The sequence below is a fragment of the Strigops habroptila genome, chromosome 1 (assembly GCF_004027225.2).
Source record: "Strigops habroptila isolate Jane chromosome 1, bStrHab1.2.pri, whole genome shotgun sequence".
Classification (NCBI taxonomy): Eukaryota; Metazoa; Chordata; class Aves; order Psittaciformes; family Psittacidae; genus Strigops; species Strigops habroptila.
The window spans coordinates 63,362,379-63,386,258 of NC_044277.2; the positions used below are offsets into that span (position 1 = coordinate 63,362,379).

At 37.6% G+C, this 23,880-nt stretch overlaps 1 protein-coding gene across 2 annotated transcripts in view; it reads right to left on the bottom strand.

The window, feature by feature from the left end:
- Positions 1 to 23,880, bottom strand: part of GABBR2 (gamma-aminobutyric acid type B receptor subunit 2) — a 455,930-nt gene that overhangs the window by 347,934 nt on the left and 84,116 nt on the right. For both annotated transcript variants that reach the window (XM_030507941.1, XM_030507951.1), the window contains one exon: positions 8,816 to 8,953. In XM_030507941.1, the coding sequence (XP_030363801.1) occupies positions 8,816 to 8,953 (138 nt within the window). The remainder of the gene's footprint in view (positions 1 to 8,815; positions 8,954 to 23,880) is intronic.

Here is a 23,880-nt window from a genome sequence, read left to right on the forward strand (position 1 = left end):
CAATTTTGTGATTATGAAGAGGTGTGGGGTTTTTGCAACTGCTTGGTTTATGAGTTTGTTCTTCAGTCTATGCCTGGGAGCTGCTGTTGGTGAATTTGTATGAATTATACTATCCCTGAAAAGTAAGTAATTAAGTAACTGCTGCCAAAACAGCATTCAGGGGAAAGCAGGTTAATTTACCACATAAGAATGCTTTCCTTGTCCTATAATAGGACAGTAATATTAAGGGAAACATTGAAGTAAGAGGGCATGAAATGAAGAAGTGGATTTAACAGTGTGGGAATAATGGTAATAAACAACAAATTTTATCACATCAATTTTGCCTTGAGTTAGTTGACTTAATGTGGCCAGGATTGTATGTTCGAAGGACAGCAGCAGCTATAGGAGAGGGTGCCATTTCACATAGGGCCACTCAGGCCAGGCTGGTCAAAGGGACTGCAGAGAAAGCAGTCCCAGCGCTTTCCGAGGTAGCTGTTGAGAAACAGGCCAGCAAACTAGTCTTGTAGAACACAATCAATGCTACCTTTCAGAAAAAAATTAAAGCAGTCACTCTGTCAAACAGCATGCCAAAATAATCAACTCCACCTTTACAGAAAGTGTAGGAATGGTGAAAATAATCAGAAGAACCACATTTGGGGAACTGGTGGTTAAAGAAGCTTGAAACCTACTTTCTAGAATATTTGAAGTTATGCAATAGTCAGAGAAATACAATACTATAATCTGAACATTTGGGAGTAAACTAATAATGATTGCCAAGAACCAACCAGAAAGTGACAAAGTTATATTTTCAGTGAAATAAGACCGTTATAAATCAATTTAACCTTTAAAGCAGAAAAATCATATACAGATGGGCAACCAATTAGCATCTGATTTCCCCGAGCTAGCTTTCAAATGAGAAACATAAAAACAAGATTTGTGTAAAGTTAGGAAGAGGGAAAAATGCCCAGGGGAGCTCAAAATTCAGTGCTTCAATTGCCAAGAAACTGTAGTAATGTTTCCACTTAATAGTGAGAGACTTCAAGCCAAGTTTGTGGGTCACAGAGTAATGAACGCCATGGGATTAACAACTCAAAAGGTGATTCTTTGGCCTGGCAGAACTGTGAATAGAGTCAAGACTATCATTAATAGGATGTTGGTGTCACACAAGCATATCCCCACAAATCACATGACATTTCCCAGAGGCAGTAAATAGGAGATGTGCTGACCAGGTATGGCCTAGAAGGAAATTTATCATCACTACTGTCCAATGGGTTGGAACCATACAGAACAGAAAGACATCAGACAAAGTACTAAAAAGTGTGACATTAAAAAAATTAAAACAATCATCTCAAATCTGAAAAAGAAATCAGTGTACATCACAGTCCTCTTCATTCAGCATAGCGAAGATGCCAAACTACAAGTGATTTCCCAAAGAAGCAAATCTTAAGTCTGCCTATCATAACGAGACAAAGAAAAGGAGAGAAGTAAGAGATAGCAACCAGAGGTACGCATCTACCTCTCAAAAACACCTCCAGAAAAAGCAGCAGCAAGTACTAACAAATCAGCTTGAGGGGGCATGAGGGGATACTGTTTATAGCAGTGGAGGAAGCTGCAGCAATGATGCAATACTGAAATATTTTTTTAACTGAACAAGATTCTACCTGGCAGTTCTATCTTAGCTGAGGGGCTGCAAAAGCCACAGAAGAAGACGACTTCAATACTCTTTTACAGAAATTACCAAAGGTAATACAAGCAGCAAGACAGAATACTTTGATAAAAATTACAGAGGAAAAAGAAAAAAGTCCCCAGAAAGCCCCAGGCATTATTTATTCTGATAATAAATTAAACTGGATATTTTAAACACCTTACCAATAAATTGAGCTAGTATTAAAACACAAGGCTTTGTGTTTGCAAAAAAATCAATGCTTGTTACACTACGGGTTTGGGGTTTTTTTTAATGTGTTTTATTTTTCTTTGAGAAAAAAAAAAGAAAAAGAAGAAAAAGAAAAAAAGAAAAAGAAAAAAGGAAAAAAAAGAAAAAGAAAAAGAAAAAGAAAAAGAAAAGAAAAAGAAAAAGAAAAAGAAAAAGAAAAAGAAAAAGAAAAAGAAAAAGAAAAAGAAAAAGAAAAAGAAAAAGAAAAAGAAAAAGAAAAGAAAAAGAAAAGAAAGAAAAAGAAAAAGAAAAAGAAAAATCTGTCTGATTCAAGGGAGAAGTATATGGAGGAGACGGAATATCTGATTGGTTCAGTATTAAATGTGTTTTCCCAAACCCAAAGTATACTGCACGCAAAGTGATACCCTTGACTTTTTAGTCTGGGTCTGTTCCCTAAGCCATCACTCATTCATTCGATATTATTGATTCAACACTAAAACAGAAGTGAATGAATGATTATGGAAAAACTCTTAAGAACAACAAAAATAATAAATAACAGAGGAATATTTTTCTGTCAGAACATGCAGATCATTGTTAGAATAAATATACAGGTTCAGTCTTCAACAGCTTTGACCTAACTCTAGAACCATATTAAAATGCGTTTAGTCATGCTTTATGTAATGAACTGAACTTGCTGACATTAGATCAAAGAAAAACTAGACTGTATACTGTAGTTTTGCTGTTTTCTCCAACAGTAGAAATACAAGACAAACAAGATGAAAAAGAACAGCTAATCATATTTAAATAAAATGAATACTGGACAGAAGTCAATTTCAAGCTGATGGAAAGCCAGGTTAAGCCATATAAATCAGTTTCATATATTCAGACAGAAGATGGAAAGAAGGGAAAGGAAGGTCCTACTAAATCTTGCAGTGCATTTAGAATATAGGATGTGCATTTCTTAACATACCTCAGCCTGGAAATCTGAAATTTTCAATTTAAATTTCATGGACCAAAATTTCTCCTATTGACAGCAATGTAATGCTAATGTCCCCCTTGGGAATAACTGAAATAATCAGGGTCAGTGTTTTTATCACCATGAAAGAAACTTTGTCACTAAATTGTGCCCTAGTCTCCTCTGATGCATTGAAAATTCATTTCTTTGAGGGTGAATATACAACTACTTTTCAAGTCTGCTCTATCTTGTGCATGTATGCATCCATCGACACACAGAGAGACATGGTCTAATTAGGAGATATGGTACTGCTGCTATGTTTCAATTCCCCATGCATTTTCTTCCCCAGCAGCAACCACAGAGCTTCAGGGGGGGCACATCAATAACAGCAGAGCTCCTGCTGACAGCTTGTATCAAGGGGAGGGTTTGCAGAACTGAAAGGTCTGTCTCCCTCCAAATTCACCAGAGCTTCCCTCAAATGAGGGGAAACTTCACATGAAATCTGCCTGAAGGTCAGTCCTGCTGCGCTTTCTTCCTGTTTACGGAGCTCCCAGGCCTTCCTGTGGTGAAGTGAGCAAAACTTCCTTATGTGCTCAGCTAACTCCCAAAAAGCATGACCAGAATGTCATCAGGTTTGCATCTTAATATAATAAGGCCTCAAGAAGTGTTTCCCCTCACTCGCTTTGCCTATTAAAAGTACAACACAAGTAGAGAAAGTCTATAAAATCCCTCCAATCCCAGGAGATAAAATAGGAAAGCAAAGGGGAAAAAAATAAATAATTGTGGGCCAAGAAGCCAAAGACTCTAGTTTTATGGTGTATTGGGTCATATTCCAGTGAGAGAAAGGTCTGTTTAAGTGGAACTGCCTGCATCTCATAGATAGAAGTAGCTAATCTTCTTAGCCAAAGACTAGTTTAAATGCCCTTTTCATTGCTCAAACTAATAATACATGGAAATTGTGCAGTGAAGGCAAAAGTAGCACAAGCTCACTGTACTGGAACAAATGTGACAAGGAATTGGGGGGGGGGGGGGAAGGGGGGGTGGAAAACCAGCACCCAAAGTCCCCATGGTTTTTATCAAATGTTTATGTGCCCATGCCAGATCTCCAGATTGCAAGCATGAGGATTCAGAAAATTCAGGTTTTAACAAGAAGTTTGATTCAGTGGCCAGTATAAACATGTGTGTGATTACTTGCATTACTTATGTGTTAAAGTGTTAAAAAAACACCAGCTGTAATCTGCATGTAGTTGTGAAATTCTGTATTAACAAGAATTTTGAGGAGTAACAGGGCCAGCTAATAAAGCTTGGTTTCCTGCAGATACATGTGTCCTAGGCTTTTACACACACAAACAAACACCGCAGCTCCTACTTCATATCCTTCTGGGTTTCACCCCTCCTCTGCATTTTCCTAACTTTCTGCTTGGGGCTTTTTTTTTTTTTTTTTTTTTTTTTTTTTTTTAAACTCTGTTTTCAATGCAGTCAGTCCCCTTACCATAAACAGCAGCTGGGGAAGGAGCACCACATGTCATGGCTGGCTCAAAGTTCTCTGTGCTCACACTGTGAGCCTCTTGTGCACTGGATCCCTCTCTCAGCAGCTTATTTTCACAGGAATGTATAGCAGCTAATAATCTTTGGGAAATCCTTTGTCAAAATCTGGTTGCAATTGGCCAGTGGTCAGAAATTATTAGGAGGAACTGACAATGCAATCACATTTGCTTTGTTTCAGAAAGAAACCAGAGGCTAGAAACATCACTGATTTTCTTGGACACCAGCAGTCTTTCTGATAATTCAGACATGTGATCTTGAATACCTATGTATCTCTGGGATAATAAAACAAATCTGAAGGTAAGCTCTTTAATACTCAACTATACAACCCAGAGAACTAAAGGAGTTTTTCCCTTTCTAACACATGAACTTGCCCTATATTAATATGCCCACAAAGCAAATAATGTATCGTGATTGGGGTGTCTCTAATTTTCTTAGAAAACTTCACAACACAAGATGCTGAATCCAAAACAAGGTTGCTCTGTTTTGAATGTCATTACTAAGCACTGGATCACCAGTAGCAGTTACTTGCCTAGAAGCCAGCAGTTATGACTACACTACATTAAATACATAGAAACAGAAGATATTCCAAGGAAGCACTACTTTTATACGTTGTTTCTGGCAGAGGCTAATTTTCCAGAATTAAAGGAAACTGTAAACAAAGCAGACTATAAGAGAATTTAAACAGCACCAATAAAAGAAAAAGACAAATCTCCAAAATGGAGGAAGAGTTCTGCAAATTAAGACAGATAACAAAATCCTCATCCTGGTTAAATGCTTATGCTAATATGGCAATCAGGAAAAGTGAGATATCACAATGGAAAGCAGGAGAAACAACGATCAATACAAATTAGATGCTTTTGCCACTGTAAAAAATTAACGTAATAAGGTAAGCAGTTGATGGATATCCTGAAATACAAGAGAAAAACTGAATTGCAAGCCATCTCCTCTATTTTGCACTACCTGGATACCAGCAAGAATGCTTCAGTGTATGAAATAAAAATATATGTCTGGTCTTTATACTATCGTTAATAGTACTGTAGATACTACTGATTCTTCATCACTCTATTGAATTATCTTGAATACACAAGATGATGTATTCAATGATAAATGATGAAGAATGATGAAGAAGATAAGATGAATCCAGAAGAATCTGACATTCAAGTATTTCCCTACAGCACAGCAACAGCCGAGTATTATACCCTCATGCCTTTATGACCCTCTGTCAGATGCACAGAATATTACTGGCACTTTTTAACCAAAATACCAAAGGTTCAAATGGATTTCACACCACAGACTGGAGATCAAAGCCACACATGCAGGCTCCAGTCCATGCTCAGACTGTCGCTCAAAGTAACAACATCTGGCACACAGAGATTACTCACAGGGAAGCTTTTCATTTGAGAGGCTAAGGAATGGGTGTCTGCATCTGTCCTGTTAAGAATGTGTGTTCAGAAAACAGTTTGCAGGTTGTGTTAGCTAGCACACCTCAGTGAAAGCCCTTAAGGATGACGTAAGTGTTTGCAGACTAAAACAACTTGCTCTTTCCACGATACAAAATGCTCCATTAAAAAAAAAAAAAAAAAAAGGAAGAAAAAAGTCATTAATTTTGTTACAGTAAGAGATAATTAAATCAGCCAGAAATTGAAAGCAGCCAATTGAGAACAGAATCTCCCTTTCTGCTGTTGATCATAAGTAAATCAAAATTTGTCAAGATGGTAATTTCTGTTTAGATATGGTATAGAAATAAGGCAAGTCCCCTTCAGACTAAAACTCTTCTCAACATCTGATAGTCTTACCTATTTCACATGTTGCAGGCCATCAATGACCTGAATTAACCAGTTAAGTCAAAAAAGCAGTATCATCAGCAGCAGCATACAGTAAGGAGATTGAGACTGAAGGGGCCTTGTGAAAATGTTCTCTTCCTCCTCCCATCACTACTATAACGTTGCCCAAACAGCAAATGTAACATGGTAATTTCCAGCACATTTGTACTCTTTGCCTTTTATTTCATTGTTTGTTTTTGGAGACTTCTTATTGTAAAGCATGGGAAAGAGGCAGTAGAGAAAAATTTCCCCAAACAGCCATCCAGAAACTTGGAATTCAAAGCTAAAAGGCTTTCAGAAGTTTTTCAGCCACTCAGCCTCATACTGTATTTGCCAAGGAAAGTAATTTTTCAGTTGTAATGTTTCTGTTATTCTTTTCTTCCCTATTCCTAGTATAAGTACTATCAGTATCACCCTGCATTTCTCCTGCATAGAAGACAGTCATCACTTTGCTCCACCACATGACACCTGTATAAATCAAATCAAATGTTCCTACTAGGGTCAAGAGCTCTCTTTTGTAACTGTCTGCACAGGGACAAAGTGATGGAGTCAGGCATCCAAATGCAAATCCTTTATTCAGTAATACAATGTCTATATGCTGTTTTCCCTCTTCTTGACTGCAACATAAAAGGAATTCATCCTAATCACAAATTCATACAACTCTTTATGTGAGTTTGCTGTGAATCCTTGAGGTGACCTCTTAAGTTTTGAGGGAAGAAAGTCTTGTATTTTATCAAGCTAGTCCACTTCTGAGAACTACAGATTTTGATCTATTCCTTCCATTGAAGTTATGCTTTTACTCAGAGATGTTTATGACAGCGGATCCTGAGGAGGATTTGTACTCCATCTCTCCACCTTGTACATGCTATATCTGCTGATTTGCAGATGCACATATTGCTGTCACTGTATGACATAATACTTTCACAAACTGTACTTAGACTGTTTCCATTGCTGCTATACCATCCACTAAGCCTTGCATCACTTCCCAGCCACGCTGTCATTTATGTTCTCTCATAACTCAGTCAATCAATATATAAAAACCTGACAAGACATGGAGTTATGCCATGTGAGGATTTATCTAGTGCCTGCAGTATACTAAGCCCAAGCAGCAAAGGATCTCTTGATGTACTGATATCATTAATAATGTTCAAGGCTTAGTCACAGCTCTAGTGGTTAAATACAAAGAAATAGATACTGCCTGGTAGCAACGCTTCATATCATTATATAACTTAACACACATATTGACAAATTCAGGCATTTAAAAGCAAATAGAAGCTTTCTAATTGCCCTTCCTATTGACTGAGCAGCTTCATTAACAAATTGATTTTCAGACCTTAGCAGGCAGAACTTGACTGTAAATGAAGAAGATTTAGCACAATGAAATCCAACTCCTTAAAAGATTCTACATCATCTGGAAGTTCCATGTGACAAACTCAAAAAAAACCGAGCTCCAGCCACATATTTCATTATAGGCCATGGACTACGCCATTTTTAAGAGAGCGCTAAGTGACAGTTTCAAGCTTTCTGTTGCTTTCTCCATTCTCTCGGGAGAAAAACTGTTATTATATTTCCATAGTAGAACTGATGTTTTTCACATCAGAAAAAATCCTGACGCATAAGGAAAAAAAAATCTGATCTGACAAGCATTGCAAATACAGTTAACAAGCTATTTTAATTATCCTCCCAAGATTTTCCCATTTGTACTCTGATCATCATCTTCTTCACAAACTTAATTATGCCTCATTTGTTCATTCTGCACTAATCTCAGTGAGTATTCCAGGTGGAAAAGAGGAGCCTGCTTGTAACTGAAACCTCAAGTAATTGTTATATTATTTTGCTATAGAATGTTTCTTTATTTTAATAAAAATGATACAAACTTATCTTTGGGCAATTTGAATAATGAGAAGAAAGCCAGGGCACTCCCATATCTGAAAAGCAAAACTGGCTGGCCACCTTGCATGAACACCTGTCACTCCAAAAATCATCAGTGGAGAGATGATGGAAGAAATGAAGTAAATCATACAATTATAATCTGCATTTTATAGATTAGTATTAAAAAATTCTGATTCCTCACCAGAGGGAACTTTTCCACAAACTTGACCTTTGAGAAAGTCAAAAAGAAAAACAGCTGGGAATAAATGTGTTTTGTGAGTCAAGTACTGAGATACATACCCAGTTGCTACTTACAATTTATGCACTTCCAACACTTTCAAAGTCAATGGGAATTATTGCATTATGACTGAGAAGGGACCAAGTAAAGACCCTAGTGTACCATAATTTAAGGCCTGATGAGTTGTTTCCTCTAACTTTGGCTAAGTCATAGATTTGCTCACCTACCATGACTGAACTTCATTTCATTTAGGTTGATTTTTGAGATACATTAAATTAATTGTATTTAATTAATCTACTGAGACACAACTGCTGCCGCATACTCACAAGCATTTTGAGCCCATAGCCAAGCCTTAAAACCTAGTACTATATAGAACTGTTCTTTACACATCACTGACCTTCAAGACTGAGATATGCTAATTACACAAAATGTTAGGCTTGAAAAGCATCAAATACTAAGTTTCTAAATTTTAAAAAGAGGTACAGAGATACAAGATAATCAGCATTTGAATAAATTCCATTCCTTACCTGAACCAAATTCCATCCCTTTAGAGACTCAGCAATGATAGATGTAACTGTTGCACATACGCCACCAAATACCATCAGATGATTAGGTCCATATTTTATTGCATCATAGAAGGCTTTGAGTCCTTTTGCATTGTCACACTGGAAAAAGAAAAAAAGAAAAAGAGATTATATTCAACATCACAGATAACATAATTAACTACTACTGAGCAGGGGAAAAAAATCATGGGGTTACAATGATGTAAAATTTGTACAGTAAATGACATCTTAAGACCCAAACATAAAAAATTGGAGCACTGTTCTGGACCCTTAATGTGCTGTAGTAAAAGAACAGCAAAATCCCTTCTTATTCATTCAAAATCCCTTATGTCTTCCTTCCAAGCCAAAGCTGCAACATTTGAATTTTGATTACACCACTTGACAAAAAATAAAGAAGTCCCCCACCCTCCCAAATAAACCCCAACCAAAACAAACAAAAAATAAAACTAAAAAACTGTTGACTGAAACCTTTTCTACATTCAGAGCTACAATTTCCCAAAGCAAAATTTAGAATTTAACACCAGATGTCAGCAGGACATCCATAGTTGGAGGAAAGTTTGACAATACCGATGGTCTCTGTAAAGAAAGTTCTGTCTCTAATGAAGACTCCTAAGTAATCTATCCTAAAGGTCCAACCTCAGTATTCTGTGCAATATAAGGTAGTAGAGAGCTTGTTATTTAGAAGGACAAGACAAAGTCTTCAAGAAGCATCAAGATAATATTCTTTTAAAGTTTTAAAAATTAATTGTTATGTTCTCATAGCTCACACTTCTCTGAGCAGAAGACTGGATCAAATAACCTGAGGTCCCCTCTAACCAGACGTGTTCTGGGTTTCTCTGATAAATAGCTTGATCATTATTTCAGGTGTAAAGAATTTTACCATAAACTGAGACCAGGACTGAAAACTAAGAAACAAACGGTGATGCCAGTCAATATTGCAAAAGATATATCAATCCTTGATTAGAGTAGTATCAATCATTCATAATAACTTATGTAGTCATGACTTCATTCCTGAGCTTGCAGCAGAGTGTTCATGAATTATGTGCCTGAAGTTAAGAATTTGATTCCAAACCATACCGGAAGTCAAGAGTGCCAAGAGGCTATAATGGTAGCTGCCACTGCTTCACTAGAAGCCACTTCTTTATCTCTCTTTTTGAAACAAAATTTTCTGCCCTCTTTTGCCTCCCATACAAAGTCTTCCTCATATAGAGTCCTTATAAGAAGGATCATACATCTGCCTCCAATATTTCATTATGATAATTCAATAAAACAGTTCATTTACTATCGGCATCCAAGTAGTAATTGTATAGCATTCTGCAGAGAGAATAAAGATTTTGACTAAGAAGTTTGCAAGCTTATATTAATCTCCTTACTGAATTAATATGTTAAAAGAAAAATTATTTGATTTGCATTCTATCTGCAAGAATAGAATTATTACTCCCACTTACTCTAACGGTATGGATTTTTGCCATAGACTTTTTTAAATTCTGTAATATAGCACAACATTTTCCTTCTTATTAGAGGAAAAGAAAAAAAATAAAACCCCATAAAACATTCAGTATGGCAGAGGCTCCCTTGTCAGTTTGACAGACTGGTGGCAAGTTCACATTGTGAAGGAACTAAGATTGTGATTACTGGAAAAAGCACCAACTCCATTCTTACTCCTCCACCTCCTAGCTAAAGAGCAGTTTATTCAAGTGTGACTAGAATACTCAGATACTTCTTTACTTTTAGAAGCAGCTAATGACACAAGAGCTTTAAGTATCCAAACTTAACTGACAATTAGCCAAGTCTTTGCCCTCATCCAGCTTACCATTTGAAGCTGCATCAACAGCAATTTTTGAATTGGGTTTCATACCATCTTAAAACTAGGTATTTATTTGTTTGCATTATGTCACATATTTTAAATATATCACTCAGTAACAGTTTAAGAATACAGGTCACATATGAAATAAGGGAGATGCTGATAGTAAAATAAAAATCAGAAGCTCGAATCCATGAAGGGCTACATACATAAAATTAACTGAGAAAAAAAATTGTGCATTCTACGATAAATGATAAAGACCTATGGTCTATTATCGCAAGTAAAATTCATACTAAAATTCACCATTACATCACAAAACACTGATACATTTTTAACTACTGTTTGCCTACAGATTGTTTCTCACTGCAGTAAACTTCTGCAGTTACGGATCCCAGTAGGACAATTCACTGGGAGGTCCAGAATTGCTATTATGATAAGTTTTATCTTTCTTCTTTATTTATTTATATTTATGAAGATACTTGCCTAACAACAATCCTTTTCAGTCACACAGTGAGTCTCTTGGGAAGGTGTACTGAAAGCTTTACACATCTCTCCCAAAGTGAAAGATTCACACCACTGAGATACGCCACTGATCAATCCAAAGAACGCATAGGCTTCTCTTCAGTGTGAATCAGTTAAAAGCCTACCATGTTTTCATCTTTGTACTTTCTTCCTGACTATGCTCAGCTCTCTCCCTTTTAGACCACCACAAACTACAGGACTCAGTCTGCTCCTTGAGCAGAACTGCCAAAGTGGTCAAAAATATGCGTCAGAGATAAAAAGAACTCAATACTGTGGCTGGCCACAACTGGACAGAAACAAAAGCAAAAATGAGAAAGATGGGAGAAAGCAGACTTTCACATTTGTTTAACATCACCTTTCACAACTTGCACTGTTTATAACATTCTTCCCTGCAAACCACAGAACAGTCTGTCATAAGCATTAAAAAATAAACATTCAGATAGAAGTAACAGTCATACCAAGTCAGAAAGACAAGCAGTTAACAAAGGTTTCTTCCTGCCTCTAGACTGAGGAACATATCCTTAGTGAACTTTTAAGAAGCCCTTTTAACAACTTCACTTTTTCAGAGATCCCAGAAGGCCACCATTGCTGCTCGTGATCTATTGCCAAATTGTACATATTTAACCCTAAAAGTGGTCAACATTGATGAAAGGCAACAAGCACAAACACCACTGAGATTCCCACCATATAGCCACCAAATGAATTCCTGAATTGTTGTCACCAAGTGACTACAACTAGGTCCACAAGCAACAGTATGTAGCAATCTAATTACAGTGCAACAAAAAACTGCATAAGAACCAAAATCCACATCAAAAAGCAGAGACTAGAAGGTCGAAAGTCCCAGCCACATGTGGATGACAAGAAGCAGACTGGCTTATCAATTACAGCACGACTAAGGGCAACGAAGGAGAAAGAATCCCTCATAAAAAGACAAACTCAAACAATAAAAAAAAAATCACCTGAAGGAGCCAACACTGATTTTGTTAGCTAGTTTTTCTCTCACCTAAATTGCCATCAACATCTCTATTTTGTTGAGCTGAACTGCAGCCAGCTCACTTTCAACTTATATATAAACACAGACAGCCATGCTGTGCTGCTGATCTTGACTGCACATTGAAACACTGAGGATGGCTGCAATACCTTTCATTGGAGAAATGTAGTTTTATCGTAACTGGAATTTCAAATACGTGTGATTTGGTACATGCTACAATTTTCTTAAGAGGAAGAGGCTGAAAACTATTCACCCCAAACATATTAATTGCTGTGCTTAGTCTCATCCAAAAGCTGGTAATAAGCCACATATAAATAGCGAACATACATATTAATGAAATAATTACATTAAATGCATTAACACACTGACTTTATACAGATTATATGAACAGTTCACAAGGAGACATATCAGCAAATCACCAAGCAAAGGTCTGTTAAAGGTCCTACCTCTCACTGTGACAGAGATTAATATCACAGGTGGTTTAGTTTCCATTTCCAAGGAAACTGAACCGCTTATTTTAACTAACAAAAATAGCCAGATGAACTGCTACATAGGAGTGGAGTTGAATGAGCTTGGGGGCTGAACTGTTAACCTTCTTGAATCCTCTTCAGAAGGGCAAATAAAAAAAAACCTATCATCCTCCACCAAGAAAAGGATGTGGATACACAGGGAGGAAGTACTGCCTGAAGCATAAGGGGTGCATAAGGACAAGAGACCTTTCTGGAGAGAACAGTGCAGCAGCTGAATACATAAGTGAGACCTTCTCCATTGTATCTAAAGGCCCTCTGCAGTGGAGAGAAAGGATGTCCCATGTGAAGGACACACATCACTGAAGTCAGGAAAAGCAGCAGAACTGACTTGTGAGGGCTGCTGGCTGCCAGGAAGGCTGTCTGGCAGACAGTGACAGAGATACCGGGGTGTGTACTCAAACCCTCACAACCATAAGCATTAACAGTGCAAATCCTTCGTGCACAGAATGGAAATTCCTATGGGTTTCATACATAAAGCTTTGCTGACTCCCATAACACTGACACATTTGAGTAATTACAAGACTAGTAGAAGAGCAGATACTTGTAATTTAACTGATCTTGATAGATTCGCATAGCAATGAAAGCTATTGGGAACTGATGCACTGGTCAGACGCACAATTATAGTCAGATTTCTAGCTGTCGGATAGCTACGCTCAGCTGTTTCTTAGCTATATATGGGCACAACTCTACTTGTCTGAGTAAATGTAAACCTGAGGAACAATTTTGCTATCTACTGAGCTACTGACTACTGAAGTTGGAGATCCTTTATGATGAGAGGGAATCACTGACACCTGTCATCTGCATAATGAAATCTCAAACTTCTTCAAGGTTTCAGCAGCACTCTGCACTGAATATCATCAAAAAGAGAAGTGCTCATAAATATATTGATGAGACTTACTTGAACAGAGAGAATATAAGTACAAAGCCTTATTCTTACCCTCTGCAAAATCTTGCTTAAGAACTAACTCTACATTAGATTATCAGCTTGAAAGGAGACAAGAGATGAAGAACACTAATTTTTTTTAATTATTATTATTTATTTTCATTCACTTCTTTAAAGTCATCAAGCAATTCAGACAATTTGGTGAAGAACATATGGACAACTGCTCTAAGCTACAATAATTGTCAATCAGTTTAACATCCTCTACCTGGTTTTATAGGCAAGGCATGCTTCTCCTGAGGTATCCTCTCTGTTTCCAAGTACCTGCAATGTAGGTACTTTCAAAGCCAGCAACTATATTTTTTGCATTTTATTGCTATAACTAGATTTTCTTTCCATGAGTTTGTAAACTGCTTTTGGAACCACCACTTTGACAACCACAACATCTGGTGGCATCATAGTTATCCACTGAAAGAAAAAACACTTCCTTTAATTTGTTCTAAATTTCTTCACACTGCACAAATTAGGTGTGAAACATCTTACCAGGGGATGTTACAAATGTTAAAAAGTTCACAGATGCATGAAAAGAAATTGGACTAGTTCATAGATCAAAACAAATTCAAAACTTCTTAATAGAGATACAGTGATTTTCTCAGGATACCCCTGAATCAGAGATTATTGGTGGCTCAGTGTTCAGGGGAAGGTGGATTAAAAACTTGCCCTGTCCTGCCAACCAACTGTTCCAGGATAATGCTGACTATTTGCACCAAGTCTGGTCTGAAACACTGTAGGAATTCCTGTGTTCTGCATTTGAAAAACACAAACAAAAATGACCCTCTCCAACTATGACACCAAACTTCCATATCTTAAAACTAACTTATCCCAAACTGTGGGCTCTTCTGTATACGATTTCTCTATCAATCACCTTTGAGTTTTAACTATTAGCAATCAGATTTCATTTTGGTTTGGAAGGATTGGACACGGCAGAGGAGGACTTAATTCAGTGAAATATTTCCCAGTAAATTAACCCTCTCACCTTGACAACACTTGACACACTTTAAGACTTTACCTAGCAACCTGTTTATCTGATCATGTCTGCTGTACAGGGAATAGTTGACAGAGTACTACCGCTAAGGCACTTGTGCTTGGCATCCCATTTAACAGCTTGTATTCTGCCTCAGGTGTCACCTGCCTCTTAAGTGACTGACTCCACAGCAAGATGACCACTCACTCTCCTGTCACCTCACTTCCTAAGAGACTGTCTAAACACCTCATGAAGGCTCAGCTTCTTTGTTTCCTGTCTCTCCTTAAAAGAGGGTATAAATATACTTTCTACATTTTTTTCCCCATTTATTCTTTTTTAATTTATATGACCTATATTTTCTGTCTCGTCACTACTTCTTGGAGTATATATAACATTTACACTGGACGATTCTAATTTAAGAACTCCAATATGAAATGGAATTGGAGTGTAGCAAATAGATAAATCCTGTGTAATCAAAACTGACTCTGCCTAGGTTTACACCAGGAATAAATATGCAGTAACAGCACAGATCAAATTGACTTTCTCTTTTCACAGTAGACTTGTATTCAGCTTGGAAGTTGGTATCTTTCCCCAAAGAGGAACAGCCCTGTGCACACCAAGGACAGTGAAGAAGGATGAGGTGCTCTGGGCGCTGGAGCAGAGACTCCCCTGCAGCCCGTGATGAGGACCATGGTGAGGCAGGCTATGCCACTGAAGTTCATGGAGGACCACAGTGGAGCAGATATCTACTTGCAGCCCAGAGAGGACCCCACACTTGAGTAGTTTTAGGTAGGGTCCACTATACCCTTTTTTCTGCCTGTACCACTGATCAAATGCAGGAGTTGTTCAGGGCTGCACAGCAATGAAATTCATATTTCACGTAACACTAGCCAGGATGTCTTTAGGAAGGTGAACATGAATTCAAAACATTAACATCTCATTCTGAATTGCTAATGGAAAACTAACATTTGAGCCTTAGAGAGATCCTATTGTGCAATATAAGCAATTAGTGAGATCCCACAGCATAAGTTACTGGGTTCTGCTGGATTATTCTGCAGATCGACCCATCATTAACCAGAATCAAATTGGTGCTGACTGAAATATTCCTGGGCCAGAGGACATTTTGTAACATCCACACAGTTATTTGTTCACCCACAACACAGACCATTTTATTTAATTCATTCATTTCTGCAACAATCCAATACTACTACACAAGACAGTTTTACAGATGTTTTCTAACCAACAGCATTGGTTAAAATGGATGAATGTTCACACACACAATGCCATCTTGAATTAGAATTTTTCCAAGTAGCCTTAAAGCTGTATGTGGACATTCACAGTTTTATACCATAAATAAGTAAAAAGCACTAATCAGATATTGCGGTAGATTGAGTATTAAAGGGAGACCAACGCCTTTGCTTGCTTCTGCTTCTCCCTTCCTACATAATCTATACTGCTCCATGGCTAATACCTTTTATGGAAATAAGTGGAATTCTGGGAAAACGTAAAAGTCCAGAGATATAATGTAGGAAAATATATTCAAAGATGCATAGGAAACAGACAACATGTCCCGCTATTGAGAATAAGCTGGCGCATTTTTCTCCAGGTTTTCCAATTTTTCTACCAAAGAAGTTCAACATTACAATGATTTCTAACAAAACAAAGAATTAATTTTAATGAGTCAACACATGAGGAAAATATCTCTGTTCTTTATTTGCATCAAAAGGCTTTTTAAAATTCCCCAAGGAAATCAGTTGTGGTTTTGCATTTAGGCAACCTCAAAAGTTGCTAATTGTTTCAGGCACTTGAGCCCCAAGATCATTATCACTTAAATTTCTTGTTGGAAACTACTTACTATTTTGTTGCCTCTCATTCTTAAAGACCTGTGCTGTAGTAGGTTTACAAGGCATTTGCCAGTTGCAACTCAAGTATAAAATGAAGAGCTAAAGAAGATAATTTTGGCAGGCTCAACACAGTCACTAATGTCAGTTGTCCTATTTTGTACTTGCCTCGTCTTTTTCTTCCCTTCATTCATTACCATTTATTATTACACTACCATAAATAGCCTATGTTTTCATAATCACACTCTGTTGGACTATTTTCATTAAATTTCCTCTCATTCCTTTCCCTTCACTTTTCAGAATATAGGGAAGAAGTCACAAAAGGAAAAAGATGTGTCGTTTAAATATGGTATTTGGTTTTCTTTTCCAGATCTGGAGTATAAGCACTGCTAAAGATTTGACTTTCAGCATGAACAATCAAAAATAATAAATCAAAACTTAATACAGAAGAACTTCATTCTATGTTTAGTAAAATAGATTTTCTGAAACTATGTTTAAGAAGTTGATATTTTTTCAGTGTGCTCCTTTTCTCATGTCTAGTATTGACTATGAACTTAATAGGAGGACTGGGGTTTTTCCCAGGTCATTTTTGAAGAAGGAAGAATCATTTCATGCAAGGAAGGGCCACCATCTCCGAACTGTTGACTTGCTTCTTCTCAGCACACTGAAAATAGTTGCGTGCTGAAATGTGAAACTCCTTTTAACAGCAGCTGTGCTCTCTGCAGCAAATAAAAGTTGGGACTGAAATAAGAGACTATAGAGGGAGAGAATCTAAATTTATAAATAAAATCAGGAAGCTTTTGTAGATGGAAGAAAATGGAAGTGCAGTAGTGTGAAACATTTGAAGTAACAGCAATATACATCAGAGTACGCCTGGCATCCCACTCTCCAGTAATAAGCTGCAATTGAAACCAAGATAGAAGAGCAATGATATTTTGAAAAATTGCTTGGCCCTCAGTAATCAGCAAGAATCAGTTGTCAGGGAAGTTTGGTATATGAATTCTTTCTTCCCTATTACCTGCTTGCTCCTGAAAAAGACTCTAGTTTTATATGGGTTTAAAGAAAAGAACAGAAAAAGAAGTCTTTCATGATCAAAAGACAGGAAAGGTGATGGTGGGAAGTGTGGGACCTGGCATGATGTGAATGGTGTGGAGTAAGGGGTGGATATTGTCCTCATTTTGACTGGGACAGTTAATTTTCTTCCTCGTAGCTGATGCAGTGTAGTGTCTTGGCTTTAGTCTGAGAATAATGGTGATAGCAACAACTGAAACAGCAGTGTGTTAAGTAGCACTTACTCCGATCAAGGACTTTTCAGTCTCTCATGCTCTGCCAGTGATAAGGGGCACAAGAAGCTGGGAGGGAGCAGAGACAGGACATCTGACTCAAACTAGCCAAAGGAGTATTCCATACCACAGCACATCATGCCCAGTATATAAACAGGGGGGAGTCACCTGGAAGGCAAGATCACTGCTCGGGTTGTGCTGGGCATCAGCCAGCCGGTGGCGAGAAACTGTATTGTGCATCACTTGTGTTTATTGGTTTTTTTTTTTCTCATTTTCTGCTTTCATTTTGTATCTTTCTCCTTGTTATTCCCCTTAGTAGTAGCATCAGCAGTAGTATTATATTGTACTTCAGTTATTAACCTGTTCTTATCTCAACCTGTGGGGTTTACATTCTTTTGATTCTCCTCCCCATCCTGTCCGGAGAAGGGTGAAAGGGGAGGGGTGGTGAGTGAATGGCTCTTAAGCTATCACAGGATGTCTGCAGCTTTCTTGGGAATATATCTGTATTTTAATAAAACATCAGAAAGTATTTAGTATTTTTTTGAAAAATGGATTAAAAACTCTTTAGAGGAAACTCTCCTTAATGAAGAGTGCCAAGTGGTACAAGTAGCACCCACCACAGCTTTTTCTGAAGCCATATTGCTTGTAATTCTTTTTTAATTTTAATTCCCCAACAAGAATTCTGGAAATACAGACACAGGTCAGAAGAACATTATAAGTGATAAAGTAAGAGATTAAAAAGGGCTTAATGAATTAATAATAGTAAAGAGATATTTCTTGACCCAAAGGTCTTCATCACGTCTACGATTTTTAATTAAAGTCTTACTGTGATGTAAACCAGCTGAACTCAGTCTATATTGACTAAAACTCTGCTAAGCTAATTTACCTAAGGAGGAATAACATGTGATCATTTGGGTAAGCTACCATTTCAGTTAGCCCATAAAAGCCAAATGAATTCATGATATGTTTTAGTTTGGCTTAAGGTAACATAAAACCATTTTATAGAAGTCTCAGGCTGGAAACAGGTAAGAGTGAATAACAGCACAGGTAAACATCATATATTTTTTTCCCTTAATACCCAATAAAAGCAACAGTATGGGGAGAATACAATTTTATTTTAACTACTACCCAGACGGCATGACATTCAGCGTGTGAGTAGGCACAGTTCTTCACAGTCAGCAGGTACCAAAAACCCTCAACATCCAAGTATCTTTGCCTTGCCTTAGTTATGCCTGACACTGGATTTCTCCGGTAGGTGGAATGTGCCTGCAGTGGCTACAGCACTCAAACTTTCTGCTGACTCCATTGGCCATCATATTTCATGCAGTGCAAATTGTCACAATAAACTCCATTATTCACAGGAGAACTACACGGTCCAAAGAACCTACCACTTCTGGAAACATTTTGGAAAAGAGGGACTTTTTAAACGGTAAAAACCTGAGATACTGAACGTGCTCCTGGTTCAAACTCACCATGACAAACTGTGTCACTATGCATGACATCACTGTACCAAAACGGTGTACCGCCCATTTTACACACACACACACCACTTCCTGAGTGCAGAACAGGGCAGGAGGGCAGGTAGTGGTAGAAAAACTGTAAAAGGGAACCAGCAGACTAACACGAACCCGAGTCTGCAACAAGGAGCAGACTCATGAGCCTCAGAGGCAAAGGAAAGAAAAAGGAGCAGCCCTGGAAATACAGGGAGATATTGGACTGGAAATAGGTTTAAAAAGGATTCAAACTTCATGAACTCTACAGGCAGGGGTTTTGCAGGTATTTCTTTAAGCCTTTTATTTAATAACTTGTCCAACTTAAATTAAGTTTTTCCTATTTAAAGGCTCACTTTTATCTAGATGGTTTTTGTACTCCAGGAAACTAATTAGTAGAGATTAGGAACCACTTCGGAAACATAGAATGTTGATCTGTCTGACTAGTGGTCCTGTCACATTCACATACGGACACAAAATTTCTCTGGCTTTAAAGCTATGCAAGAAAAATATTGCCTTCATGCTGCAAATTGCAACCCAGTTAGCAAAGAGCTGTTCCTTTGCAACATCAAGACAGGCTAGCAGGCTGCCAAATAAATCCTCCACACTCACATTCAACAGCATAGTCTGGGATTTCTGCAAGCAGAATGACCAATACTCTTCCCCTTTGGAGCACCTACAGAGAATCTTAATTAAGCTTGCCAAGAGCAGGGTATTACTCACCTTGATGTATCAACCCTTGGGGGTTCCTCTCCTTATGCTTCAGAAATAATAGGACACGTGGAACAAAAATGAAATAGACCTGGGCTGTAAGCAGGTGAAATGCCCACAAAGTGCATAGATCAAACTTTCAGTCAGCCCTATATCAACCTCCCAGAGGTTTAAAAGCAAATACAGTTGGTGCAAGTCTGGAAACTGCAAACAATCCATACTAGAAGCTAAGACCTGCTAGCTTGTCCATCTCAGCCTGATTAAGTCACCCTAATTCTCTTCCTTAGTTACTTTATTTTAGATTGTTAAATGTGGTATATGCTTGTAACAACAAACCCATTTGTTCTTCAACTCCTTGCCTGTTTGCCACCCAAGGTGAATTATAAGAGTTATAACCAAAAAAAAAGAGACTGTTTTGTCTCTTGTCTCTCTGCATGCTCTTCTCCTTCATAATGAAAACCCAACATGAACTCCCACAGACACGTCTCACTGAACTAGTAATTCCTGATGGTTGTGTATAACCAAACTTTACAGAAATCTCATTGGTGCACCATGAAGAAGTTCCGGACTACCAAGCCCTCTGTCATTTGGCCAGGTACCTGCACACTGTGGTTATATTTGGCATCTCACCAATTGCTGCTGTTAGTTTGGCACCTAATGCTCTGCTAGGCACTGCTACCCTGCAGGCAAAGCGCATATGTGCAAGTGTAAATTGACTTTTTTGACTTGTCTAAACCCTACCAAAAATGGCTTAACTAAACTCTACTGAATCATCATAGCAGAAAATTCTCAGATTAGTTTAGTAGCTGGGTAGACAAACAGAACATTTTTTCCATCTGTCTATGAAGACCTCTCTGCCTTAAAAATCTCCATGATTTTTCCAGACTCACTAAAGAGATTTGTGCAAATATCAAGCTCCTTGAGACAGCCTGCTTTCTGTTACACTATGTACTCCAACAGAACTAAATTGCTTTAACATTGCACAGGGAACTGAGCAGATTCTTGACATCCTTTTACTAAGTAAGTACTGATTGTCACCCACAATTCTAACAGGTTGAAGTTGTGTAAAATGCTAATAGGATGATTTTAATCATTTTGTCAAGCATGACTTACACTACACTGTCAAGTGGCAGGGGGGGGAAGTACTTTGTACAGTTCTGGATCAATTTTATTTCTTACTATGGCATCATAAAGGTAAAAGAAATGGTGTGAATGAGAAAATTTTCTTGGCACTTTTTAGGCAACAAACAGAAGGAAAAATGTGCACGTGCTGACCAGTAGAAATATTAAATTGACAAAGACCCTTCCCAAGGAAACCATTCTCAAAATTAGCCAGTCGTTCGAATATCTCCATAGATTTCAAATGTCTTTCTTATATACAACACTTAGAGTGCCTCAAGGGGAGGAAAGAGGTTAATGTCGTTACATCTTTAAGTACAAAGTTGTTGTGCAGCAAAAGAGAACTAAATAGGTTTTCTCTTGGTTACCTAAAACTGCATACGAATTGACAGCTGTGCAAGGTGTTGGTGCAGGAGGGAGGCACAGCATCCATTTCAAAACCAGTAGCAAGAACGCATACTAGCAAGCCTGTATTAGGGTTTCAAGGCTTTAAGAAAATATGACAGCAGACACAGTCCAGTGCTGTAGGCCAGATGGCACAGTAGCACCCAGAAAAACATTTTCTACTTAGGCTGTGGTCAGAAACCATTACTTGGCTGTTACCCTTCCACAGGCCAGTGAGAAGAGTTTATGTGAGTTGCTCCCACTTCAGGTAAAGCAAATTGACAACTTACAGCTGATATTTACAGTTCTTCAAACATAAGTCTGCTGACCTCCACTGAAGTGGATGAAAAGACTTCACACCATCTTTTCCACTTTGGCAAATCAGGATGTCTGCGTGTGCTGGTGTGTGCATGCAGGGGTGAGGACAGGGACAGAAGGAGAAGGACAACAGCATTGCTGGTTGCCACAGATCTTCTTGCAGCATTTATTTGACTGCTCTGCTTTGAGGGTGAATGACAACACAGTAATCAAAAGCAGATGCTCTTTTCAAACACCCCATATCTCAGCTTCAAGATTATGACAGTTTAGCAGCAGTCTTCTACACATTAACTGTAAAAAGAAAACCACAAGCAAACAAGAAAAAAAAAAATCCACACCAAAACAAAACCAACAAACTCACTCCACAAAAACACCACCAATCTCTCCAGGAAATTGAGCTGGAAGCACAAGTCAACTTGCTGAGCTAAGAAACACATGGTGATAAATAACATCTCAGGTGCCAGTTCATGAAACCATAGAACAGCCCATTCCTCAGGCGCAGTAGAGACTGTATTCCCTAGCAACAGTAAAACCAGTGGAACAAACAGGGATAGATTCTCCCACTGCCTCCTACTTACGCTGCTAGATGCCAATTGATGGGAGAGTGAGTGAGCACCAGCTTCCAGTGTGCTCAAAATGCAGTTTAAGCTACTATATGAGTTGGAAGATAGGAGACTCACACCCACGCCACAGAAGACAGACAAGCAAAGATATGTATTAATCATAAAATGCACAATATTAACATGGATTTGGGTGGCATATGGTGTGTTAGCATGCAAATATGTGCCTGAGTTGGGGGAAAAACTGTCTTATGTCTCCCCTAACCACAAAAGCTTAATCACTTCTTTAAACTCAGCTTACCAGAATTTTTCAACAGATATCAGTTAGAAGCAGATATGACAAAACAACTACACCTCCAGATTTTAGAACTCCTCATGCTTTAAATTCACTATGATAACAAAACTCTACTGACGGAAGGAAAACCAAAAATTTGCCCACTGCTTTCTTCACTGTGTTGTAATCACTTCTGTGAATTTGCTTTACTCATAAACTATGACTGGTCTGTTTTCAACCATACACATCAGAAACAAATAAGAACATAATTGATCGAGATCACAATAGAAAATAAACTTAGAAAAATCACACTATAAGAGTTATTTGCAGTGTTACTCATGAATTACTTCTCAAACTAGTATTTTAACATTCACATCAACATACAAATGTTTTTTTCAGTACTCAGGACTTTGTACTTAAACTTGATAATCAACTTCTGCATGTTGTGTACTTCTGCTTTAATACCACGACTTAAAAAACAGATACTAGCTCACAGCTAACAAGTATCAACTCTTCTTCTGACAATTTAAAAAGACTCTTTTGACTCTTGTTTTGATGGGTTTTCAACTTGTTTGTGCATTAACTCCATCAGATGTATTAGAGCAAATTATACTAGTCACCTCCATATTCCTCACCAAGTAGAAATAAATTGCCTTTTAATGCAATTCTTGGTTTCTCACTGTCAGTGAATTTGCACACACACCTTGAAATGACATTTAACAGTCTAGTTTAGCTTTTTAAAAAAAAAAAGAAAAAAAAACCAAAAAACATTCAGCAGCATTAATTCCTGAACTTTGTCATCTTCAATAAATATTGGCTAAGTTCTTAATTACAAATTTTTAGGGTCCAGCAAATAGGATGCTATTATTCTAAAGGCCATTTAATCAAAAGCGTGTAAAACAATGACTTCTTTTAAAAAACCTGTCTAAATTAATCAGATACGGAGTACTAATTCAGCATAGAGACAATCTTTTTTTCCAAGAAATTACATTTTTATAAGACACATGCATCAAAAGTGACACACAGATCATGCAAAAGCATGCAAAAAGCACTACTTTCAGTTTAGAAATAACAAACCAGAAGTAATACTGGCACAGCTTTAATCTGTAATAAATAATTTAATTGCCTGCCATTTGCAAATAAACCCCATTTTAAAATCTTGCAGAGTTTCTGTAAGCACTCCTATTGACATTACTCTGGGACTTCAAACTTTAACAAAGTATTTATGATTGAATAATATCTTCAAAAAGATATTTCTTCTGGTTCATGAAAAATGTTTATTTTGTGTGGTATGATTT